Below are 20245 nucleotides of genomic sequence, written 5' to 3'. Positions count from 1 at the left end.
CTGCTTGAAATGTGTGGTCACTCTTCAGCAATATTGAGATTATGATGTAATTAGTCTGTAATTGCTTGCAGCACCTTCCTATATCAAGATCATGCAAACAAAATACCAAACAACTCAATGTTTAGTTTTGTTTCACTTTTTAAGCAAGTAAGAGCAATCTAAAGTTATTAAAATGCCTCTTCTTTCACAATTTCCACCTCTTTAACCTTTTAAGAAAAAAAAAAAAGTCAATCCCAAAACAATGTCCGGTATAGCTTGATTGTGCTCACCAGACAAGCTTTTTCACCTGCTCTACTGGCTTTCTTCTCCAATATAGTTTTCAACACATCAGGGAACTTAGAATTGTTGTTCTTTCTCTTCCTAGTATTCTCACAATCCTTTTAGATGAAAGGAGAGTATCTTCATATTGTCTATGCTAAAACCCCACACTGCTGGCTATTATCTGCAGGAGTGAAGTAGATTACAGACTGTTTCCAGAGAAGAACTATGACCTGAGCGCCCACAATGCATCTTCATCTATCTATTATTCCACAGCTCAAATTTTCTAGACTACTCTCTTGGTCTAACAACGTGATGAACAGCAAGTACTCAAACTTCTTTCCAAACTTAAAGAAAAAAAGGATTCTGATCTTCTTGGACTATAACTCCTTCAAGCAATATTATTGAGACAAAACAGAAAGCATCAAGTATTATGCAGTCACTTGTGTCTAGCAGGGTCCAAGTGGACTACTGAAATATCAGCATTAGGTAAGAAACTATAGGATGAATTTGTTCTAGAGAGCTTTGAGGAAAGTATTACATCTATACCTGAAGATCACTTACTATTGGGAAGAATACCCATTAAGAAAAAACCTTATAAACAGTTTCCAGAAGTCATAACCGGCAAAACTTAGGTAAGATGGCATGAGTCTTAAAAGTTCTAGATATCTACCTGGTTTGAAGTAACAATTACTTGGAAGAGCATGCATTGAAATACAATACCGCTAAAAAGCTTATATAGTAAACTTCATGAAGTGTTTCTTCTGTTTCACTCAACTGTATAACAGATTTAAAAAGTAATTCCAGTCATTTCTTGTCTTATTGCTGTTCTCAGCACATTTCAGTGCTGAAAGAAGACCTGCTCCAAGAAAGCTTGAGATAAGTTTTAATTAAAAAAAAAAACAGATTACAGTAAGATTGATCAGATTAGTTTTCAGTTTAACAGTGTTAAGTCAAAGTCACAGAACTACAACATGTGTAATTTACCTTTTGCTCAATCCAAGGCAGTTATTAGCCTGAAAGACCATGCCAGTATTAGCTTTTGATGTCGTTTTGGTTAAAGTGCTCTCCAATGTCAATACCTACTCCCTCAGAACATACTCCATACAGCAGGTTTAAATTTACTTCTTTTAAACACACATGAAATGGCTTCACTATTAGCTGGTGGGAGGGGGGAGAAAAGGAGAAGTCAACCAGAGGGGCAGCAACTCCTACTGTTTCTGGCAAGTGAAGCCGTTAAAAAAAAAAACAAACCCAACAACAAAAACACCACACACAAAAAAAAAACTAGATCACTTCTCACAGTACTTAGGAGTTTTGTTCTGGTTTAAATGAATCAAAGTTTGGTTTTGTGGGATTTTAAGTTTGTTTTTTAAAAACAAACAATTTCTAAAAATCAAATCCAAGTTATTTGAAATATATAGCTTAAGTACTTTCTGCAGCGCAAGTCTCTCTCCCTCAAAGACAATGCAAATGAGAGATATCAATTTCAGAGGACAAGAATAAGTTTTTGCATGATGGTAGCAATTTCCAAAGTATGAAACCTCCTGCACAGGAGGACTGGATATGACTGAAGATATCAAGTGATGTTTGTCTTCATAATGGTACAACCATCATTAGTATCAAGGTCTTCACTGAAATTTGTTCTCCAATTGTATTTGGGAAGTTAGTGGTATAGAGGCATTATATTTCCTAGCCAGAAGATTTATCGACATAAAAGTCTAAAAGTAGTTTCTAAAGGAAAAGTAGCAAAGATTCAACAGCAGATCACTGGAGAAAAAAACCCTACTCATCCTACATAGTCATGTGTTGCCACAGTAAATTAAAAGAAAGGCCCTGCTTTTTCTACAAATATCCATTTTTCCCCTAAGCAAGCTATAAATTCAAAGGGCAAAGTTTGGCACATTAAAAAGGAGAATTAGTAAGAATTAGTTGGGCTCAGTTTTACATTAAAGTAAAAAAAGTTGAGAGATTTTAAGTACTCCTTAAGTAAGGAGTAGAGGTGGCAGAGGGTCATTAAAGGCTCTCTACGGAATACTTCCAATATGACAATACCGAAAAGCATCCCTGATGCTTCATTTTCCAAATCAACTGTAACAGTGACGAAATTGCCTTAAGGAAAAAAGACAACAGAGGAATAATAAAATTGGGAAGAGGTTACCAGTAGGGTAATCTCAAGGATAGAGTCAACGAGCTAGTGATATGCAATGAATATTCATTAATGATTCTGGCTTAACTAGTAGATGCACTGCTGACAAAGCTGGCAATTCTTTGATACAGTGTGTATTGGGTTTGCATGGCAATGTTTTGGTAGCAGGGTGGCTACAGGGGTGGCTTCTGTGAGAAGATGCCAGAAGCTTCCCCCATGTCCCATACAGCCAATGCCAGCCGGCTCCAAGACAGACCCACCGCTGGCCAAGGCTGAGCCAATCAGTGATGGTAGTAGCGCCTCTGTGATAACATATTTAAGAAGGGGGAAAAAAAAGCTGCGCAACAGCAATTGCAGCGGGAGAGAGGAGTGAGAATATGTGAGAGAAACAACTCTGCAGACACCAAGGTCAGTGAAGAAGGAGGGGAAGGACATGCTCCAGGCACCGGAGCAGAGATTCCCCTGCAGCCCGTGGAGAAGACCATGGTGAGGCAGGCTGTCCCCTGCAGCCCATGGAGGGCCCCACGCCGGAGCAGGTGGATGCCCAAAGGAAACTGTGACCCCCATGGGAAGCCTGCACTGGAGCAGGCTCCTGGCAGGACCTATGGACCTGTGGAGAGAGGAGCCCACGCTGGAGCAGGTTTGCTGGCAGGACTTGTGACCCCGTGGGGGACCCACACTGGAGCAGTCTGGTCCTGAAGGACTGCACCCTGTGGAAAGGACTCACGCTGGAGCAATTTGTGAAGAACTGCAGCCCATGGGAAGGACTCACGTTGGAGAAGTTCATGGAGGACTGTCTCCCGTGGGAGGGACCCCACGCTGGAGCAGGGGAAGAGTGTGAGGAGTCCTCCCCCTGAGGAGGAAGGAGCGGCAGAGACAATGTGTGATGAACTGACCGCAACCCCCATTCCCCGTCACCCTGTGCCGCTCGGGGGGAGGAGGTAGAGAAAATTGGGAGTGAAGTTGAGCCCAGGAAGAAGGGAGGGGTGGGGGGAAGGTGTTTTAAGATTTGGTTTTATTTCTCAATACCCTACTCTGATTTTGATTGGTAATAATTAAACTAATTTCCCCAAGTCGAGTCTGTTTTTCCTGTGACAGTAATTGGTGAGTGATCTCCCCCTGTCCTTATCTCAACCCACGAGCCTTTCATTATATTTTCTCTCCCCTGTCCAGCTGAGGAGGGGAGTGATAGAGCGGCTTGGTGGGCACCTGGCATCCAGCCAGGGTCAACCCACCACACAGTGGAAGATCAAGGTCAGCCAGTTCTGCCTGCAAAACAACTCTAAAGGCTGAAGCAAGAGAACAGATGGAGATTTGTGCAGTAATGAGTTCGGAGTCATGTACTTGGAGGTTAAATAACTCTGATGAGCTGGGAGCTTGTCAGTTCAAAATATGAGGGGAAAATAATGTCTGCTTCCTATGGCTGTTGTACATCAATATAATAGTGCAGTCATTAGACAAGTCTTTCCAAAGGCATTAACATTTTAAGACACCTGACAAGAATTTTTTCTGAAATGGCATTCAATCAGAATTTGCAAACATCTTTGGTTTTAATTCACCTGTCTTAAATGCAAACAGAGAAGGACTGCTAAGGTACATTCCTCATCTCAAAAACTATAAAAGTTGGGGTTTGCACAGTTTAGCAGAACATAAGGGCTGTAAGTCAGCTAATTGCATCAGTAGATACCAGAAAAAAAAAAAGGAGCAATATTGATCTAAATAACAAGCAAGAATTAAATAGCCACAAATACAGTTGTTAAAGATATTCATAGTGATTGAGATACAGGCCTCTGAAACAGCCTTTCAGTCAGAACACAAGAGTTCAACTGATAAGACTAAATATTTTAAAAAATTATAGTATGTTTGTCCAATAGCCTGACTCATATAGTCTAATGAATTAGATTTCCTCACAAGCTGAGGTGATTGAGTGATTATGTTTTTATTTTTCTGTAAATATCCTGTATAGCACAGGTCTATTTCTTTCCAAGTTCTTAACCTTGATTAAGTTTCTTCACTGTTACTGGGCATGAAGTTGATCTCTTCATGGAACTAAAAGCTGACCGTTACCACTCAGGTGAGGAGAGAGAACATCATATTATATGCAGCCCTCTAGTTGTCCTTCCCACTCTCCTCAGAAAGGACATCACTTTATATTTATCCACACTGTATTTCACTAGCCATGCTATTGCCCCGCCACAGCCTCATCAGGTTCTCTGCAATTCTTAGCAGCCATCCTTTGTATTTACTGCTCTGAGTATTTTGCTGCCTCACTGCGCATACTCTTGTCCAGCGCATTTATGACTATACTGAACAGGGCAGACTCCTGAAGAACTTTACTTGGTACCTTCCTCCTTTGTGAAAGCCAGGGAGCACTTACTCCTACTGTTCACTTTTCACATTTCAATGAATTATTTAAATATTTAAGGATTCTCCATCTAATCCCATGACTATTAGTTTCTTAAGATTTTGGTGAGGTAATCATTTGAATGTACAGATCTAAATAATGATAATTTTTTTTTTTAAATGCTGGTTTTAGTCTGAGTACTCCATCCTCCTGCTGGTCTCATTTCCCCCCATTACTGATTAGCCACTCACAGACCTTAATTCTAGAAGAAAAGAAAAAAGGTGTATTAAAGGGATTAGGAGGAGAATAGAGGTGACTGACACCAGGAAACAGTGGATATGTTTCAGACAAAATAGCTTTATACATCTGTGCTTAAGCAGTGGGTAGCAGTAGTCTTTCTCCAGAGTTTAGAAACAAAAAAATTTTAAAGGATTTTGCTGTCTTTTCTCCCAGCCCTTCAAGAAAAGCCACCACCACCTTCATCCTATTATCTAATGCCAACTTCATTAGCATAGCTTTAAGCCAGAAGTGAGACCTAAACTTCTTATGAAAAACAAGCATAAGTATTATTTTGAGGTTTTAAGTCCCCTTACAACAGAAGTTAAGACAGAAAGCACATTTCCCCTGCATATTATGTAGATATTCAGTAGTATATTGCATCAGCAAAAACATATTCATTTGTACAACACTAGAAATCCTGCCTGGAAAAACATGCATTGTGTGAAAGCTTGGTTAAAACTTTTGGGAGTTGAGTATTACTCCATATAACTGCTCACATTCTGTGAGGGGTTGGTTATGGTATCATACAGCTCTTTGCAGATTAAGTTAGACTTTGGCTTCTCCTCCTCAGTACCAGAACAATGCTACTTTCCATTTCTTAAAAGGAGCTTTCAAGTTCAGGAGGGCACCTAGCAAGAAATATGCTTATACCATCACTCCATGGTTCACCAAGATTAACTGCTGCATTTTGTCATTCAACGTTTTCCAGAAAAGAAGGGTAAATACCATCTCTCTGCGTGAGCATTTTACTGCTGAAGGCAGAACAGAAAGAGGTACAACTGGGTGAGCCAGAGGAAGGAAAACAGAAGAGGCAGCACAAGAAGCAATTTTCCCCCTCTTTCACTTACTTTCCCTGTTGCCCTTCTGAGGTGTCTGGTGCAGTCCCTTCCCTTTTTCACCAACGCCTTTGAGTCTCTGGTCTAAAGTCCTGGATGTCATCAGCAAGTTATTAGTAACTAGGTGTCCTGGTTTCGGCAGGGATAGAGTTAATTTCCTTCCTAGTAGCTGGTACAGTGCTGTGGTTTGGATTTAGGATGAGAACAATGTTGATAACACACCAATGTTTTAGTTGTTGCTAGGTAGTGCTTACGCTAGTCAAGGACTTTTTAGTTTTCCATGCTCTACCGACTGTGAGAAGTCTGGAGGTGCACAAGAAGCTGGGAGGGGGCACAGCCAAACTGGCCAAAGGGACATTCCATACCATGTGACGTCATGCTCAGTACATAAACTGGGGAAAGCTGGCCAGGGGGGCCGCTGCTCGGGGACTGGCTGGGCATCGGTCGGCGGGTGGTGAGCAATTGCACTGTGCATCACTTGCTTTGTATATTATTATTATTATTATTATTACATTATTATTATTATTGTTATCATTATTTTATTTCAATTATTAAACTGTTTTTATCTCAACCCACGAGTTTTTCTAACTTGTGCTCTTCCAATTCTCTCCCCCATCCCACCGGTGTCGGGGGGGAGTGAGCGAGCGGCTGCGTGGTGCTCAGTTGCCGACTGAGGTTAAACCACGACAGTCCTTTTTGGCGCCCAACGTGGGGCACGAAGGGTTTGAGGTAATAACAGATTAACCGGAGTGTATTAAGGAATTTATATCTGTTAACAGTCGTGGGTCACAATGTTGGTTCCTCTGTTCTCGATATTGATTGGTCTAAGCTGCATTGTGCTCTTTTTTTTTGCTGTACATTGGTGTTGGTTTTTGCAGTTGGCCGTGGTCTGTAGTAATTGGTGATGTTTCACCTGGGAGGTTTATTTTTAACACACTGACCTTGGGCTTAAATTGGTATCTGAGTTTCATACTGAAGCCATTACTGTACTTCGGATACCACTTTGTGGAGACAACTAGCAATTACAGTTCTTCCTCTGAGAGTTTTTCTACAGAGGAAATACAGAATGGCAGCTTCGCTACCTTCTTCTATGATGTTTCCTCCTTCATTACAGCAACTTTTCAGTATTTTGAACATCCTTGGGTAGTTAAGATACTTCTATTGGTACTTCTTGGGAATATTGTTTCGGTTTTGTCTAAAGTTGGTAAGCAATTTAAGAATATCATCCAGGGATCTGCCCCAAGGCTGAATAATTATGAGTGGCAGGGTGTGTGGGACAAGATGGGCAAGTACCTAGGCCAATGGGCACCCCCAGTGTTTTGGAACTTCACCCCTGAGCAAGTGCAGAATCCTGAAAAGTTAGTAGAACATTTGGAAAAAGTATGCTGTCACCCTGGCAACTCCAGAGAGATGCAGCTCATTGCAACGTGCTGGGGCCTGGCCCATGCCTACCGAGCCCTGTTCAACACCATTCAGTACCCTCTAAGGGAAGAGAAGGTCTCTGGATCTGATGATAAAATGACAGGCCCTGTGGCCACTCAGACCCCGGCGACACGCCCTGCGGCTGAACCAAAGAGCCAACCTGTGCCAGTATAAGTCGCCCCTATACACAAGAAGAAATTTTGGAAGCGGAAGTCGGCTTGATTACTAAGGGAGGAAGAAGCTTCCTCTAAAAGGGAGCCAGAAGAATCACAGAATCATAGAATCATAGAATCATTGAGGTTGGAAAAGACCTCTAAGATCATCGAGTCCAACCGTCGACCCAACACCACCATGTCCACTAAACCATGTCCCTAAGTGCCTCATCTACTCGTCTTTTAAATACCTCCAGGGATGGGGACTCCACCACTTCCCTGGGCAGCCTGTTCCAATGTCTCACCACTCTTTCAGTAAAGAAATTTTTCCTTACATCCAATCTAAAAGAAGAAGTGGATGAGGCAGACTACCCTGGAGAAGGGCCATCACGAGAACAGGAGAAGGAGGGCTGGCAACTGCTCGGGGAGGAAGAAGAGGAAGAATTCATAAAAGAGGCAGCAACCACCCGATCTCTATCCCTGAGTGAGCTGCGAGATATACGAAAAGATTTCAGCCGTCATCCAGGCGAGCATATTGTCACCTGGCTGCTCCGATGCTGGGATAATGGGGCCAGTAGCCTGGAATTAGAGGGTAAAGAAGCCAAGCAGCTGGGATCCCTTTCTAGGGAAGGGGGCATTGACAAAGCAATTGAAAAAGGGAAGACAATAGTCCAAATCCTGCTGAAGGCTGTTTTTGCCATAAAACAAAGTAAGGTCAAGGGACCTGCACAGGAGATCCAATTTTTAGGAAGAAAATGGCAAGATGGATGTTGTCAGATCCCAATGGATGTGATCAGCAAAATAACAGCCATGTCTCCACCAACTAGTAAAAAGGAAACACAAGCTTTCTTAGGCATCGTGGGTTTTTGGAGAATGCATATTCCAAATTACAGTCTGATCGTAAACCCTCTCTATCATGTGACCCAGAAGAAGAACGATTTCAAATGGGGCCCTGAGCAACGACAAGCTTTTGAACAAATTAAAGAGGAGATAGTTCATGCAGTAGCCCTGGGGCCAGTCCGGGCAGGACAAGATGTAAAAAATGTGCTCTACACCGCAGCCGGGGAGAATGGCCCTACCTGGAGCCTCTGGCAGAAAGCACCTGGGGAGACTCGAGGTCGACCCCTAGGGTTTTGGAGTCGGGGATACAGAGGATCCAAGGCCCGCTATACTCCAACTGAAAAAGAGATATTAGCAGCATATGAAGGGGTTCGAGCTGCTTCGGAAGTGATCGGCACTGAAGCACAGCTCCTCCTGGCACCCCGACTGCTGGTGCTGGGCTGGATGTTGAAAGGGAGGGTCCCCTGTACACATCATGCAACTGATGCTACATGGAGTAAGTGGGTCGCACTGATCACACAACGGGCTCGAATAGGAAGCCCCAGTCGCCCAGGAATCCTGAAAGTGATCATGGATTGGCCAGAGGGCAAAGATTTTGGAATATTGTCAGAGGAGGAGGTGACGCGTGCTGAGGAGACTCCAATGTATAATGAACTACCAGAAAATGAGAAGCAATATGCCCTGTTCACTGATGGGTCCTGTCGTCTTGTGGGAAAGCATCGGAGGTGGAAAGCTGCTGTATGGAGTCCCATGCGACAAGTTGTAGAAACCGCTGAAGGAGAAGGTGAATCGAGCCAATTTGCAGAAGTAAAGGCCATCCAGCTGGCTTTAGCCATTGCTGACCGAGAAAAGTGGCCAGTGCTCTATCTCTGTACTGTACTGACTCATGGATGGTGGCAAATGCCCTGTGGGGGTGGTTGCAGCAATGGAAGCAGAGCAACTGGCAGCGCAGAGGCAAACCCATCTGGGCTGCCGCATTGTGGCAAGATATTGCTGCCCGGGTGGAGAACCTGGTTGTAAAAGTCCGTCACGTAGATGCTCACGTACCCAAGAGTCGGGCCACTGAAGAACATCAAAACAACCAGCAGGTGGATCAGGCTGCTAAGATTGAAGTGGCTCAGGTGGATCTGGACTGGCAACAAAAGGGTGAATTAATTCTAGCTCGGTGGGCCCATGACACCTCAGGTCACCAAGGAAGAGATGCAACATACAGATGGGCTCGTGATCGAGGGGTGGACTTGACCATGGACACTGTTGCGCAGGTTATCCATGAATGTGAAACATGCGCTGCAATCAAGCAAGCCAAGCGGTTAAAGCCCCTCTGGTATGGAGGACGACAGCTGAAATATCAATATGGGGAGGCCTGGCAGACTGATTATATCACACTCCCACAAACCCGCCATGTGCTTACAGTGGTGGAAGCAACCACCGGATGGCTGGAAACATATCCCGTGCCCCATGCCACTGCCCGGAACACAGGCCCAGGATAGGGCCTTGAAAAGCAAGTCCTATGGCGACATGGCAACCCAGAAAGAATTGAGTCAGACAACGGGACTCCTTTCCGAAACAACCTCATAGACACCTGGGCCAAAGAGCACGGCATTGAGTGGGTGTATCACATCCCCTATCATGCACCAGCCTCCGGGAAAATGGAACGATACAATGGACTGTTAAAGACTACACTGAGAGCAATGGGTGGCGGGACGTTCAAACTTTGGGATACGCATTTAGCAAAGGCCACCTGGTTAGTCAACACGAGGGGATCTGCCAATCGAGCAGGCCCTGCCCAGTCAGGACTTTTACGTACTGTAGATGGGAATAAAGTCCCTGTAGTGCACATAAAAAATATGCTGGGGAAGACAGTCTGGGTTATTCCTGCCTCGGGCAAAGGCAAACCCATCCATGTGATTGCTTTTGCTCAAGGACCTGGGTGCAATTGGTGGGTGATGCGGAAGGATGGGGAAGTCCGATGTGTACCTCAAGGGGATTTGACTTTGGGTGAGAATAGCCAATGATCTGAATTATGTGATGTTAAGTGCTACATAATATTATATGCCATACTAATGCTATTACAATAAGAACCACCCAGATTAATGAAGAATGACCTTCGATGAAACCAAGCAAAGCACAGTGATGATGGTACTAGAACTGACTTCAACATGAAACAATCCAACACCACATACCATCTCCATCTTTCCTGCCCTGGAAGATTATTATGACAGGTGGAGCCCGAAGTCATGGACTAAATGAATTCACTGAACATTTTAGAGGGATGGCCCATAGACTAAGGGAATGATATCTATGTGTGTGTATATATATTAAAAAACAGGAAAAGGGGTGGTGATTAATGGCAATGTACTGGAAAATGTGGGACTTGGGCATGATGTAGATGGTATAGAATAAGGGGTGGATACTGTCCTGGTTTCGGCAGGGATAGAGTTAATTTCCTTCCTAGTAGCTGGTACAGTGCTGTGTTTTGGATTTAGGATGAGAATAATGTTGATAACACACCGATGTTTTAGTTGTTGCTAGGTAGTGCTTACACTAGCCAAGGACTTTTCAGCTTCCCATGCTCTACCGACTGAGAAGGCTGGAGGTGCACAAGAAGCTGGGAGGGGGCACAGCCAGGACAGCTGACCCAAACTGGCCAAAGGGACATTCCATACCATGTGACGTCATGCTCAGTACATAAACTGGGGAAAGCTGGCCGGGGGGGCCACTGCTCGGGGACTGGCTGGGCATCGGTCAGCGGGTGGTGAGCAATTGCATTGTGCATCACTTGCTTTGTATATTATTATTATCATTATTACATTACTATTATTATTATTGTTATCATTATTTTATTTCAATTATTAAACTGTTTTTATCTCAACCCATGAGTTTTCTCACTTTTACTCTTCCAATTTTCTCCCCCATCCCACCGGTGTCGGGGGGGAGTGAGCGAGCAGCTGTGTGGTACTCAGTTGCCGACTGAGGTTAAACCACGACACTAGGCATGAGACTTGAGACAAGGAAGATCTATGCCACGGACTGCTCTTTTACTTAAGTGACAAGACTTTAAATATTTAAGTTGCAACTCCCTCTCCCTACATTTCCCCCTATTCCTTTTTACCCTTCCATATACTCTTTTAAACAATACCTTCAAAAACAACTCAAAACAACTGTGACTGCTTGGCCTTCTCAGTTATGACCAAGCTTCACTTAGCATTTTAAAAGCCTTTGTGTGGACCTCCTTCCATTGTCAGGCTGCCAACTATTTAACTCAGGTTCTTGCACTGCATTCTTCATCACTGTATTAAGAGGCACCTGAAGGATTGAGAAAAGAAGTACAACATCAAGTTCACTGACTTAACAAGTAAGCCGCTGCAATTTATTTTAAAATTACTGCATCTGGTAAGAGTGATTTGTGCAAGTACCAAACTGGAATTGGTGCTCCTCAGATCTTTCCTCACCTGATTTCAAATCAAGCTCAGCAAAACACTCTTGCCACAGACAGAAGCTAGGCCAAAGCTGGATGTAGCAACTGCCATTTCTCAGACTCTGTCCCCCACAGCGCTGATCTCACCCAAGAATTACTCATCAATTCAACTGAAGTGCATCACCCTACACATTAACCTTTCATACAGTATAAACACGAATTATTATTATGTTGGCTTTAAAGAGAGTTTGACCAAACACAAATTGACAATTTATTCCTCAGAATAAGCTTGGGTTCAGAGATGATACTCATCTATAGTTGCACAAGATGAATAGTTAATGTCAAGCAGAACTTATGCCAGATTATGAAATTCAACAGCATTGCCCAAAAAAAGGTTTCCAGTGCCATGAATATACCAAGAAACCATGAAGATAAAACATTACATTCCTTTTCAAAATGTTTACCAGATAAGAGGCAAAGTTTTGTTCATAGTATAATAAAACTATTAATACTAGTAACTGGAAATCTGAAAATTAAGTTAAAGGATGCAAAAGTACACTAGTGTCAAACAGCAAGTTTAATTTCAATTGATTGCAAAACTATCAACAGTGGCCCATAAAGTTGTGACACAGCTGTAAAAAATGAAGTGTACATCTACTAATCCAACAATCTTCAATAGGCTTTATTACAGCCCCCCGCTTTATCAGTCTTTATCACAGTAGTAAGCTACATTTGTCCCTCAAGAAACATATGAATTAGCCTAGTAAGTGCTTATGTTATTAATCAAATACATGCTTTCAATCAAAGTTTCTCTGCAAAATATATCCTTTTCTGCTGTGTTTGTGAAAGGAAGTTTCATTTCTTTTTCCAGAAAAGAAATCAGTAGATTGTCTCCAAAGTATGATCATGCTAATTTGTAAGAAGGAAAAGTTAGTCAGAACATTGATACATGTGCTAGGAGACATTTCTGAAAACATTAAGCCTAATACCTAATAAGTTAAAGCTGGCACAGGAGCATAGCTACATGGGTCCCTTTTGGGAATGTATCATGATACTGAAGACATCAGCCTTTGCCAAACCAAACTAAGACTTTGGTGGGGTTTTTGGTGGGTTTTTTTGTTTTTGTAGTGTGGGTTTTTTTGTTTATTTGTTTTTTTAAAGTAAAAGACAAGATGACATGATCACCTAAATATATTTTAGATGTCTTCAAGGTGGAGAAATTAAGTCCCACAGGCCCATAACATTCCTTTCTCTTAAAGAAGTCACAAGTAGCAGAGCTCATCCCAGAGAAGTGACTTATTCAAAAGTCTGTTTACTACTGAACACTTCCTCTGTTTAGAAGTCAGGAACATCAGCATTTACATTACCTGTTTTAGTAGCAACAGTTGTGGCTAACTACTTTGTTTCCCAGAAACTCGGTAAGGCACTTTGGCTGAGTTAGAAGAACTGAACTCTTATCCTCTCACAAATCAGTCCATCATATAGAAACTCACCAGTGGGTTGTTTCCCTTCAGCTCCTGAACAGAGCAACCAGGCAAAGCTTTGGCAGGAAACTACTGAAACCCTGCTCAGAACCTAGCAAGGGGAGCAGATGAAACTCAGCAACTCTTGAGTTGCTCTGTTCCACTCCTTTGGTGAGAAGGATGCTTTAAAGAGGCCTCCTTTGCTCTGTGCTTCTCCTTCCCCCCGCCGTAATCACACCTACCCTTAGATCTAAGAGAAACTGCTTGAGTGTGTTGCGGATGGAGTGAGACTGCACTTCACTCGTAAGAGAGAAGCAACAATACTTTATTGATAGAAAACAGTGAGTTAAAGTGTGAATTAACAAAGTTCAATGGTAAATGCGACAGTGGTTTAACAAGATTCGATGGCAAGGTACACTTGATTATTTACTGCATAGAGGACAGGGTCAGACAAAACTGTCAGGAAGACCCTCCCGTTGAGTCATGAGGTTCAGAAAAGACCCCCTTGCTTTCTAAACTCCTTCTCAGAGAGGAGTTTAGGTGCGGCTGGATCCAATCCTAGTCCCAGTCCTGGTCAACGGTTTATGTCTAAAGGATTATATATGCGCAATCAATCCTTTATATCACTTAGCTAAGATTTCAAAGTTTAGCATGCTATTAGTCACTTACCGAGGATCTGTTGCGGCAAGGAATCTCTCAACCTCGAGGAGTAACCTTGAGAGGCATCCCTACTCAAGGGGAGATCCTGGCGTGCAGCCTGCTGCCATGCAGGAGAGCTCAAAGGGCTCTTGGGCTGCTCACTGTTTATAGGGGTAAGATGATTGACTCATAGTCATATGTGCATACCGATAACTGTGGTTAGGTGGGCGTATTTCTCACAATAACCAAGGGCTATTGTGTTGTTATCTGGCTCCCGAATCCCCTTCGTTAATGGACGAAGCTATCACCATCAGCATCCATTAACGACTGCCCCTGGTAGTTATCACTTAAGCAGGGTTACAGGAGATAAAGGTCAGGTTGGGCAGGGGAGCACACTGTCACAGAGTGTCACTGAAGGCAGCGGTTGTAGGAAGCAAGAGGACTGGAAGAAGAGAAAATTGATTTGAAGGTGAAGTCACCAGAAAAGACCAACTGAATAGAACACATGCATGGTTGGACTTTGCTGAAAGAAAGACTCTGACATTCATTTGTCATTTATACTTGGAAGAGCTGATCTCATGCAGACAGCTAAATACCAAAAATACCAGACCAAGTACATCATCTTGAATTGGTCAGGCAGTTGGACTAGATGATCATTGTAGGTCCCTTCTAACTGAAATAGTCTATTCTATTCTATCTTAGATATTCCTTTCAAAATATTCCTAGACTTGCAACCTATAGACACTACCCCCTAACTAGTCATGGCTTTTAGACTATTCAGAATCACTTTCTAAGCATATCTAAAATGACTTGGGGAGGTAGAAGTATCAGAAAGATCTTCTGGGGTTCTTGAAATGTCAATCATCTCATGGATTCGTGCTGTTCCAGACACTGGCCTAGACATCTAAAGAGACTCATTTTTCTAGAACACTACCAAGGCTTGTTTGACCTTGTCTCCAAAAATGATAATACAAAAATTGTGCTTTCCATCCAGACACAGAAAACAATTTGGAAAATTGAGAAGTATCATACTATGAAGTGGCACTTGAAAAAGAATCAACATGAGTTTCCCAGAGATTTTTATTCCCTGATAAAAGGTGGTAAGGGGGAGGGGAAGAAGACTTCAATCAGAACTACAAATGGAATTGTGAATTCAAAGAGCATTCTTCTAACTTTTGTATTTATTTATTTTTTAATAAGATTCCTGAGAGTTTCTAACACTCTCCATGTATGACTTGAAATCTTCATAAAAATGTTCTGAAGACAAATCAATGTTCAGGCAGCCTAGTTTCCTTTATGTGCAAAAGAGACTTCTTAATAATGCAATACCTATGCCTTACTCATTACTGCAGGTTTTGTGTGGGGTTTTTTTTCCTTTGAAGTTGTTTTATATTCCACTATGGGCTACCCCACCAACTGAATCAGACAAGACCTTTTGTTATTATACAGCAAGATGTTCAGGCCATTTCTTATTGCACTCTGAAGCCAAGCAAGCTGTTAGCGCAGCAAGGGGCATATGCATAATAATATTTTTGAGCATTTCTGCTTAGATTTCGTGAGGCTTTAGGGACTAAGGACTAAATAACACAATCGGGAATACCTGTACATTGTTGAATGCTAAGGGGAAGGGCTATAACCACTCTACTACTCAATTAACTATTTTTTCCCCATTGCGGATATGATTCCTTTTGTTTCCCTCAGCTTCTTACCACAAGTTCTTCTTTCTATTTTTTTGGTGTGACAAAGCTGAGGTACAAGTCCAAACTTAGGAATAAGTATCCTGTTCAAGTTCATCTTTGATTAGGGAACAAAAGTTTGCACAAAAGTGCAATTTATCAACTCTTATTTGCATAGTATTAGACCCAATTTTTATCATAAATTCCTTCATTAAGAAGCCTGTTCCTTTCAGGAAAGTCTCATGTCAGGATAACATTTTTTACTAGATGTCAGATAATCAGAGTTACTGTCCAATAAGCTTTCATGAGCCAGCTGTGTCCCTGCTGAGGATATTGACTCTGGAACATACTACTTCCAAAAACTTAAGCTCCCTTGGAAAAAGTCTCAAACCTCCATTGAGTCCGTCCAAAACAAGAACCAGTCTGAATGTCCAGTTCTCCTATTCCCAGACTGATCAACTTTCTCCTTCCATTTTGAATAAAGGCAAGCTTGAAGCTAGAAAGCATTTAACTGGAACCCACTTTCAACTCAGTAAGTTGTAATAACCCAGATCTTATATTCCCTAGCTCTACAGCTCACCCTAGCTCAAAGTTTTCAGTAGTCATGAAGGATTTTTCACCTCTTGCAGGAGACTAAAGAACTGCCTACAGACATTTCCAGAATTGATTCTACAATGCCATTCCCCTCCCAAGTTTCAGCAATGAAGTACAGTCATACAATTTAAATATTCATTGCTTTGGAGTCCCAGCAGCTTCAGAGGCAAGATTCTTCTTTTACTCAGTGCAGAGTATCTTAAGTTTACTTTTATCCTATAGTAACTCATTATTCTCAGAAAGTGATGTTTTACAAGGAGCTCATTGGTTACAGAACTCATAAGCTCCACAAACTTGAACCCAAGCTATCCAATAGGTATCAGTTAGACTTCTTGCATTAGTAGGCCAACATTTGGGGTAGGGGAGAATCTAAACATTGAGGCTAAGAAAGCCAATTAGGTTAACATGTTAACTACACAGAGCAGTAATATACACACTACAATGATTACTTTTTTCTCACTAGATTCCAGAAAACCTGTGTTGCTTTAAGATTTGTAAAGTGTTCAGACTGAGGAAAACTGATCTGGATAACCTGTATTGTTACAGAACTACAAATGCTTTAGAATATTTTGATTTTTTTTTTTTTTTTAAACCATGCATGGAGGCCAGAAGAGAGAGTTACAAATAGATACTCCAATCCCCTGCACAGAGACAGGCAATAAAAATTCACTGTGTGAATCCTACAAAAGTATCATAGAAGCAAAATATCAGAACAGACTGGAATCACTGACAAGTCTAATTCTAAGTTATAATTTTAGATACCTTGGCAGTTAAAGTTAAATAGCTGTCCATATCACTCCTTAGATATTTATACTTTTAAGTACATTAGCTGTAAGAGTCAGATGTTTCTCCACTGCTTTAGATCCAGAAAAAAAATGCACTCTCAATGGACTTTCTATTACAGGAACAACTTATTCAAATCTAAAAATGGAAGATTAAAAAAAAAAAAATCAAGCAATTCAACAGATCATCTAACTACAATTGAAATGCCTCTTTAGAAGTCCAAAACTGCATAGAGCTGCAATTGCTAGTTCACCTGTGCACATATCAATTAAGACACACATGAACCCTTCTGGAAAAGAAATTTTCCTGAAGTTGTGCTGAAGATATGTCAGTACATGTCAAACTGACGAACTTCAGACTATTTTCCTCAAAAGTGAAGTTACATACTAATGATAACAACTGCTGTATCTACCTTCTATTTACTGCACAGGACTAATGCAAGCTTTAATAAATAAACATTTAAGGGAAAATTAGAGTAATGCATGAAGAGGTTCCACAGATTTCTGTTTACTTGTTTTAAATGGCTACTTCCATCCCTAAACCAGTTTAATATATATTTCTTACTGATTAATTTAGCATATACATTTCTCAGAAGACCTGCAAAGATTATGACCATCTCTCATATGGTTTGGTCAACCACTGCAGGCAGAGACAAGATGTAATTTCAGGTTAAAGGCTATACTGAATAGTTAAATTTTGTTTCTCTAAACCACCTCAAACCTTACTAAAAACTTGGATACAATCAGGCTTAAAATATTGTTTTAAAAAAAACCAAACAACAACAAAACCCCTACTGCAGAGTTAAATTGTTCTTTGTAAAAATCATGTAGTCTTGAAAACACTGAGACTCTTTTCTGCAAGCAACTGGATTTTCAGCCTCTGTATCCCATTTTGAAGGGTTTAAAGAATTATCACAATTTTTTAAAACCTAAGAAAACCCACTGAGTCCAAATTAGACTTATTTCTATAGAAAGTATATGGAAGCAACAGTCACTAATTGTAGGTTTGTGTACTCCAGTAAAGTGCAAGTTTTAACATCACAAGTGTTTGAGTTATCAGACTAACCCATTCTGAACAAAAGAGATTTATTTATTCCATAGCATTTTGGAAGCCTGTAGTATTTTTCTCCCTAATGGTAAAAACATAGGCTAACTAATACAGTTTAAATCCTCATCGCCATTTTTTCCTGCTCCTAAGACAAATTATATTAGAAATACTAGCAGTTAGAGATTAGTTCCAGGTTTTCTCTGAAACAGAAAGTAGCAAATGGCACCTTTCACATGCATATGATTGTACATACATGGGATTTTTGCCTATAGACTGTCTTCAACTCACAGTCACAGTGCTGAACTCTTGGAAGGCATACATTTTACTCCCATCACGAAAGCTCCCTATATATTAGCTACTTACAGAGAAAATGGGCAGGGTGAACCCCACTGTGTAGAGGACAGTGGATGTGATGGTACTGTCATGGAACAGATACTTGATGCTGTCATCATTACAGAAAAAGCCTCTCTGATACGGTTTTATTTTGGCCAAGTTTAGAATGCCAAGGGGTAAGCCAGCTGTTGGGGGAAGGAAAACAAACACACAAACCCAAGAAATACAGGTGGTTAAATTAAAAAACAAACAAAAAAAACCAACACAAAAAAACACAACCCACAAAAAAAACCCCAACACAACACAACCCACTTTTAAACATGCATGGAAGAAGCTACCAAACATGCAAAACTCAGATTTCCCAGGTCAGAGCAAATTAAGTATCATGCAATGCACACACTTACCAAACTGTTTTTTTTATTTTTTTACAGAAGTTTATCTTTTCTAGAAGTCTGCTTCAGAAGGGCTCTGATGTTGCCCACCAGATGCAGAAGTTAAGAAAGTATAGAGTTCAAAGTCCTTTCATCAGCAAGGCAAGTTGCCACACGCTGAACCAATATTACGCTTAAGAAAAGCATTTGCCACTCACATGACTGAATACTTATTGAGGGCAGGCTGCCTTTTGTGCCTTCTCCTTCACCACCACCCCACAACATTGGCTTGTATCTGAATTACCAGCCTTGTTCTATACACTATGATCTGGTCAGTGTTTACAGAAAACAAGACAAAAATACATACAGATTTTGTCATAGTAAGGGAGTTAAAGATTTCATGCAAGTAGTTTTCATGCAGGTAAGGGGAGCAAGAGAACTTCAGAGACACAAACAGGAAATATGGACACCCTGAATGGACTGCATCTCAAGATAATGAGGTTTGTTCTTTGAGTTGCATTTACACAACTTTTGTACACTTTGGAAGATTTCCACATGAAAACAACTGAAGTTATTAACATGAAAACAAAGACTCAGGTACAAATGATAGCTCTCTGAACTTACACTGTATAACATATTACCTATTCCCTCTCTTACAAGTTCACTTCCACTACACTGGCAGTCATGCCAAAGAATCATAGAATCATAGAATCATAGAATCATTGAGGTTGGAAAAGACCTCTAAGATCATCGAGCCCAACCGTCAACCCAACAACACCATGCCCACTAAACCATGTCCCTAAGCGCCTTATCTACTCGTCTTTTAAATACCTCCAGGGATGGTGACTCAACCACTTCCCTGGGCAGCCTGTTCCAATGTTTAACCACTCTTTCAGTAAAGAAATTTTTCCTCACGTCCAATCTAAACCTCCCCTGGCGCAACTTGAGGCCATTTCCTCTCATCCTATCGCTAGTTACTTGGGAGAAGAGACCAACACCCACCTCGCTACAACCTCCTTTCAGGTAGTTGTAGAGAGCGATGAGGTCTCCCCTCAGCCTCCTTTTCTCCAGGCTAAACAGCCCCAGTTCCCTCAGCCGCTCCTCATAAGACCTGTTCTCCAGACCCCTCACCAGCCTCGTTGCCCTTCTCTGGACACGCTCCAGCACCTCAACATCCTTCTTGTAGTGAGGGGCCCAAAACTGAACACAGTATTCGAGGTGCGGCCTTACCAGTGCCGAGTACAGGGGCACGATCACTTCCCTACTCCTACTGGCCACACTATTTCTGATACAGAAGAAGCCACCAAGACCTCTGAAAATTACACTCAGGTCTGTACCTTATTTCTGACAAAATGAGAATCAGCTAGAGAATAGACATTTGCAGGAGCAATGAGCACAGGAAACCCGAGTTTGTCATTTTACTCTACTTTCTCATCCCCCCTTTCCTTCAGTCTCCTGAGCAAGCAGTGGATCAACAGTAGATAATTTAGACAATGCTCTAAGAATCACAAAAAGCCCAAAACAAAAAAATTACTTTTGTTTAAAACAAGGCAAAAAAAAAAAGGGACAAACTAAACTTTGCATTTTCCCCACCATCCAAGTAATATGCAATTCAGTCAAGGCCTTTTCTGCTTCTCACAC

General features: G+C 41.5%; 1 protein-coding gene across 1 annotated transcript in view; it reads right to left on the bottom strand.

Annotated features, from left to right (window-relative positions):
* LOC143172245 (phospholipid phosphatase 1-like) overlaps positions 1–18889 on the bottom strand; it is a 70141-nt gene extending 51252 nt beyond the window's left edge. The window contains exons 1-2 of the mRNA XM_076361470.1: positions 18823–18889; positions 18264–18418 (exon numbers count right to left, since the gene is read on the bottom strand). Of these exons, the coding sequence (XP_076217585.1) occupies positions 18264–18418; positions 18823–18889 (222 nt within the window). The remainder of the gene's footprint in view (positions 1–18263; positions 18419–18822) is intronic.
* Positions 18890–20245: the final 1356 nt, after the last annotated feature.

The sequence above is a fragment of the Aptenodytes patagonicus genome, chromosome W, assembly GCF_965638725.1.
Source record: "Aptenodytes patagonicus chromosome W, bAptPat1.pri.cur, whole genome shotgun sequence".
NCBI lineage: Eukaryota > Metazoa > Chordata > Aves > Sphenisciformes > Spheniscidae > Aptenodytes > Aptenodytes patagonicus.
Note: the sequence above shows the minus strand (reverse complement) of the source record. Positions and strands in the feature narration are given on the sequence as shown.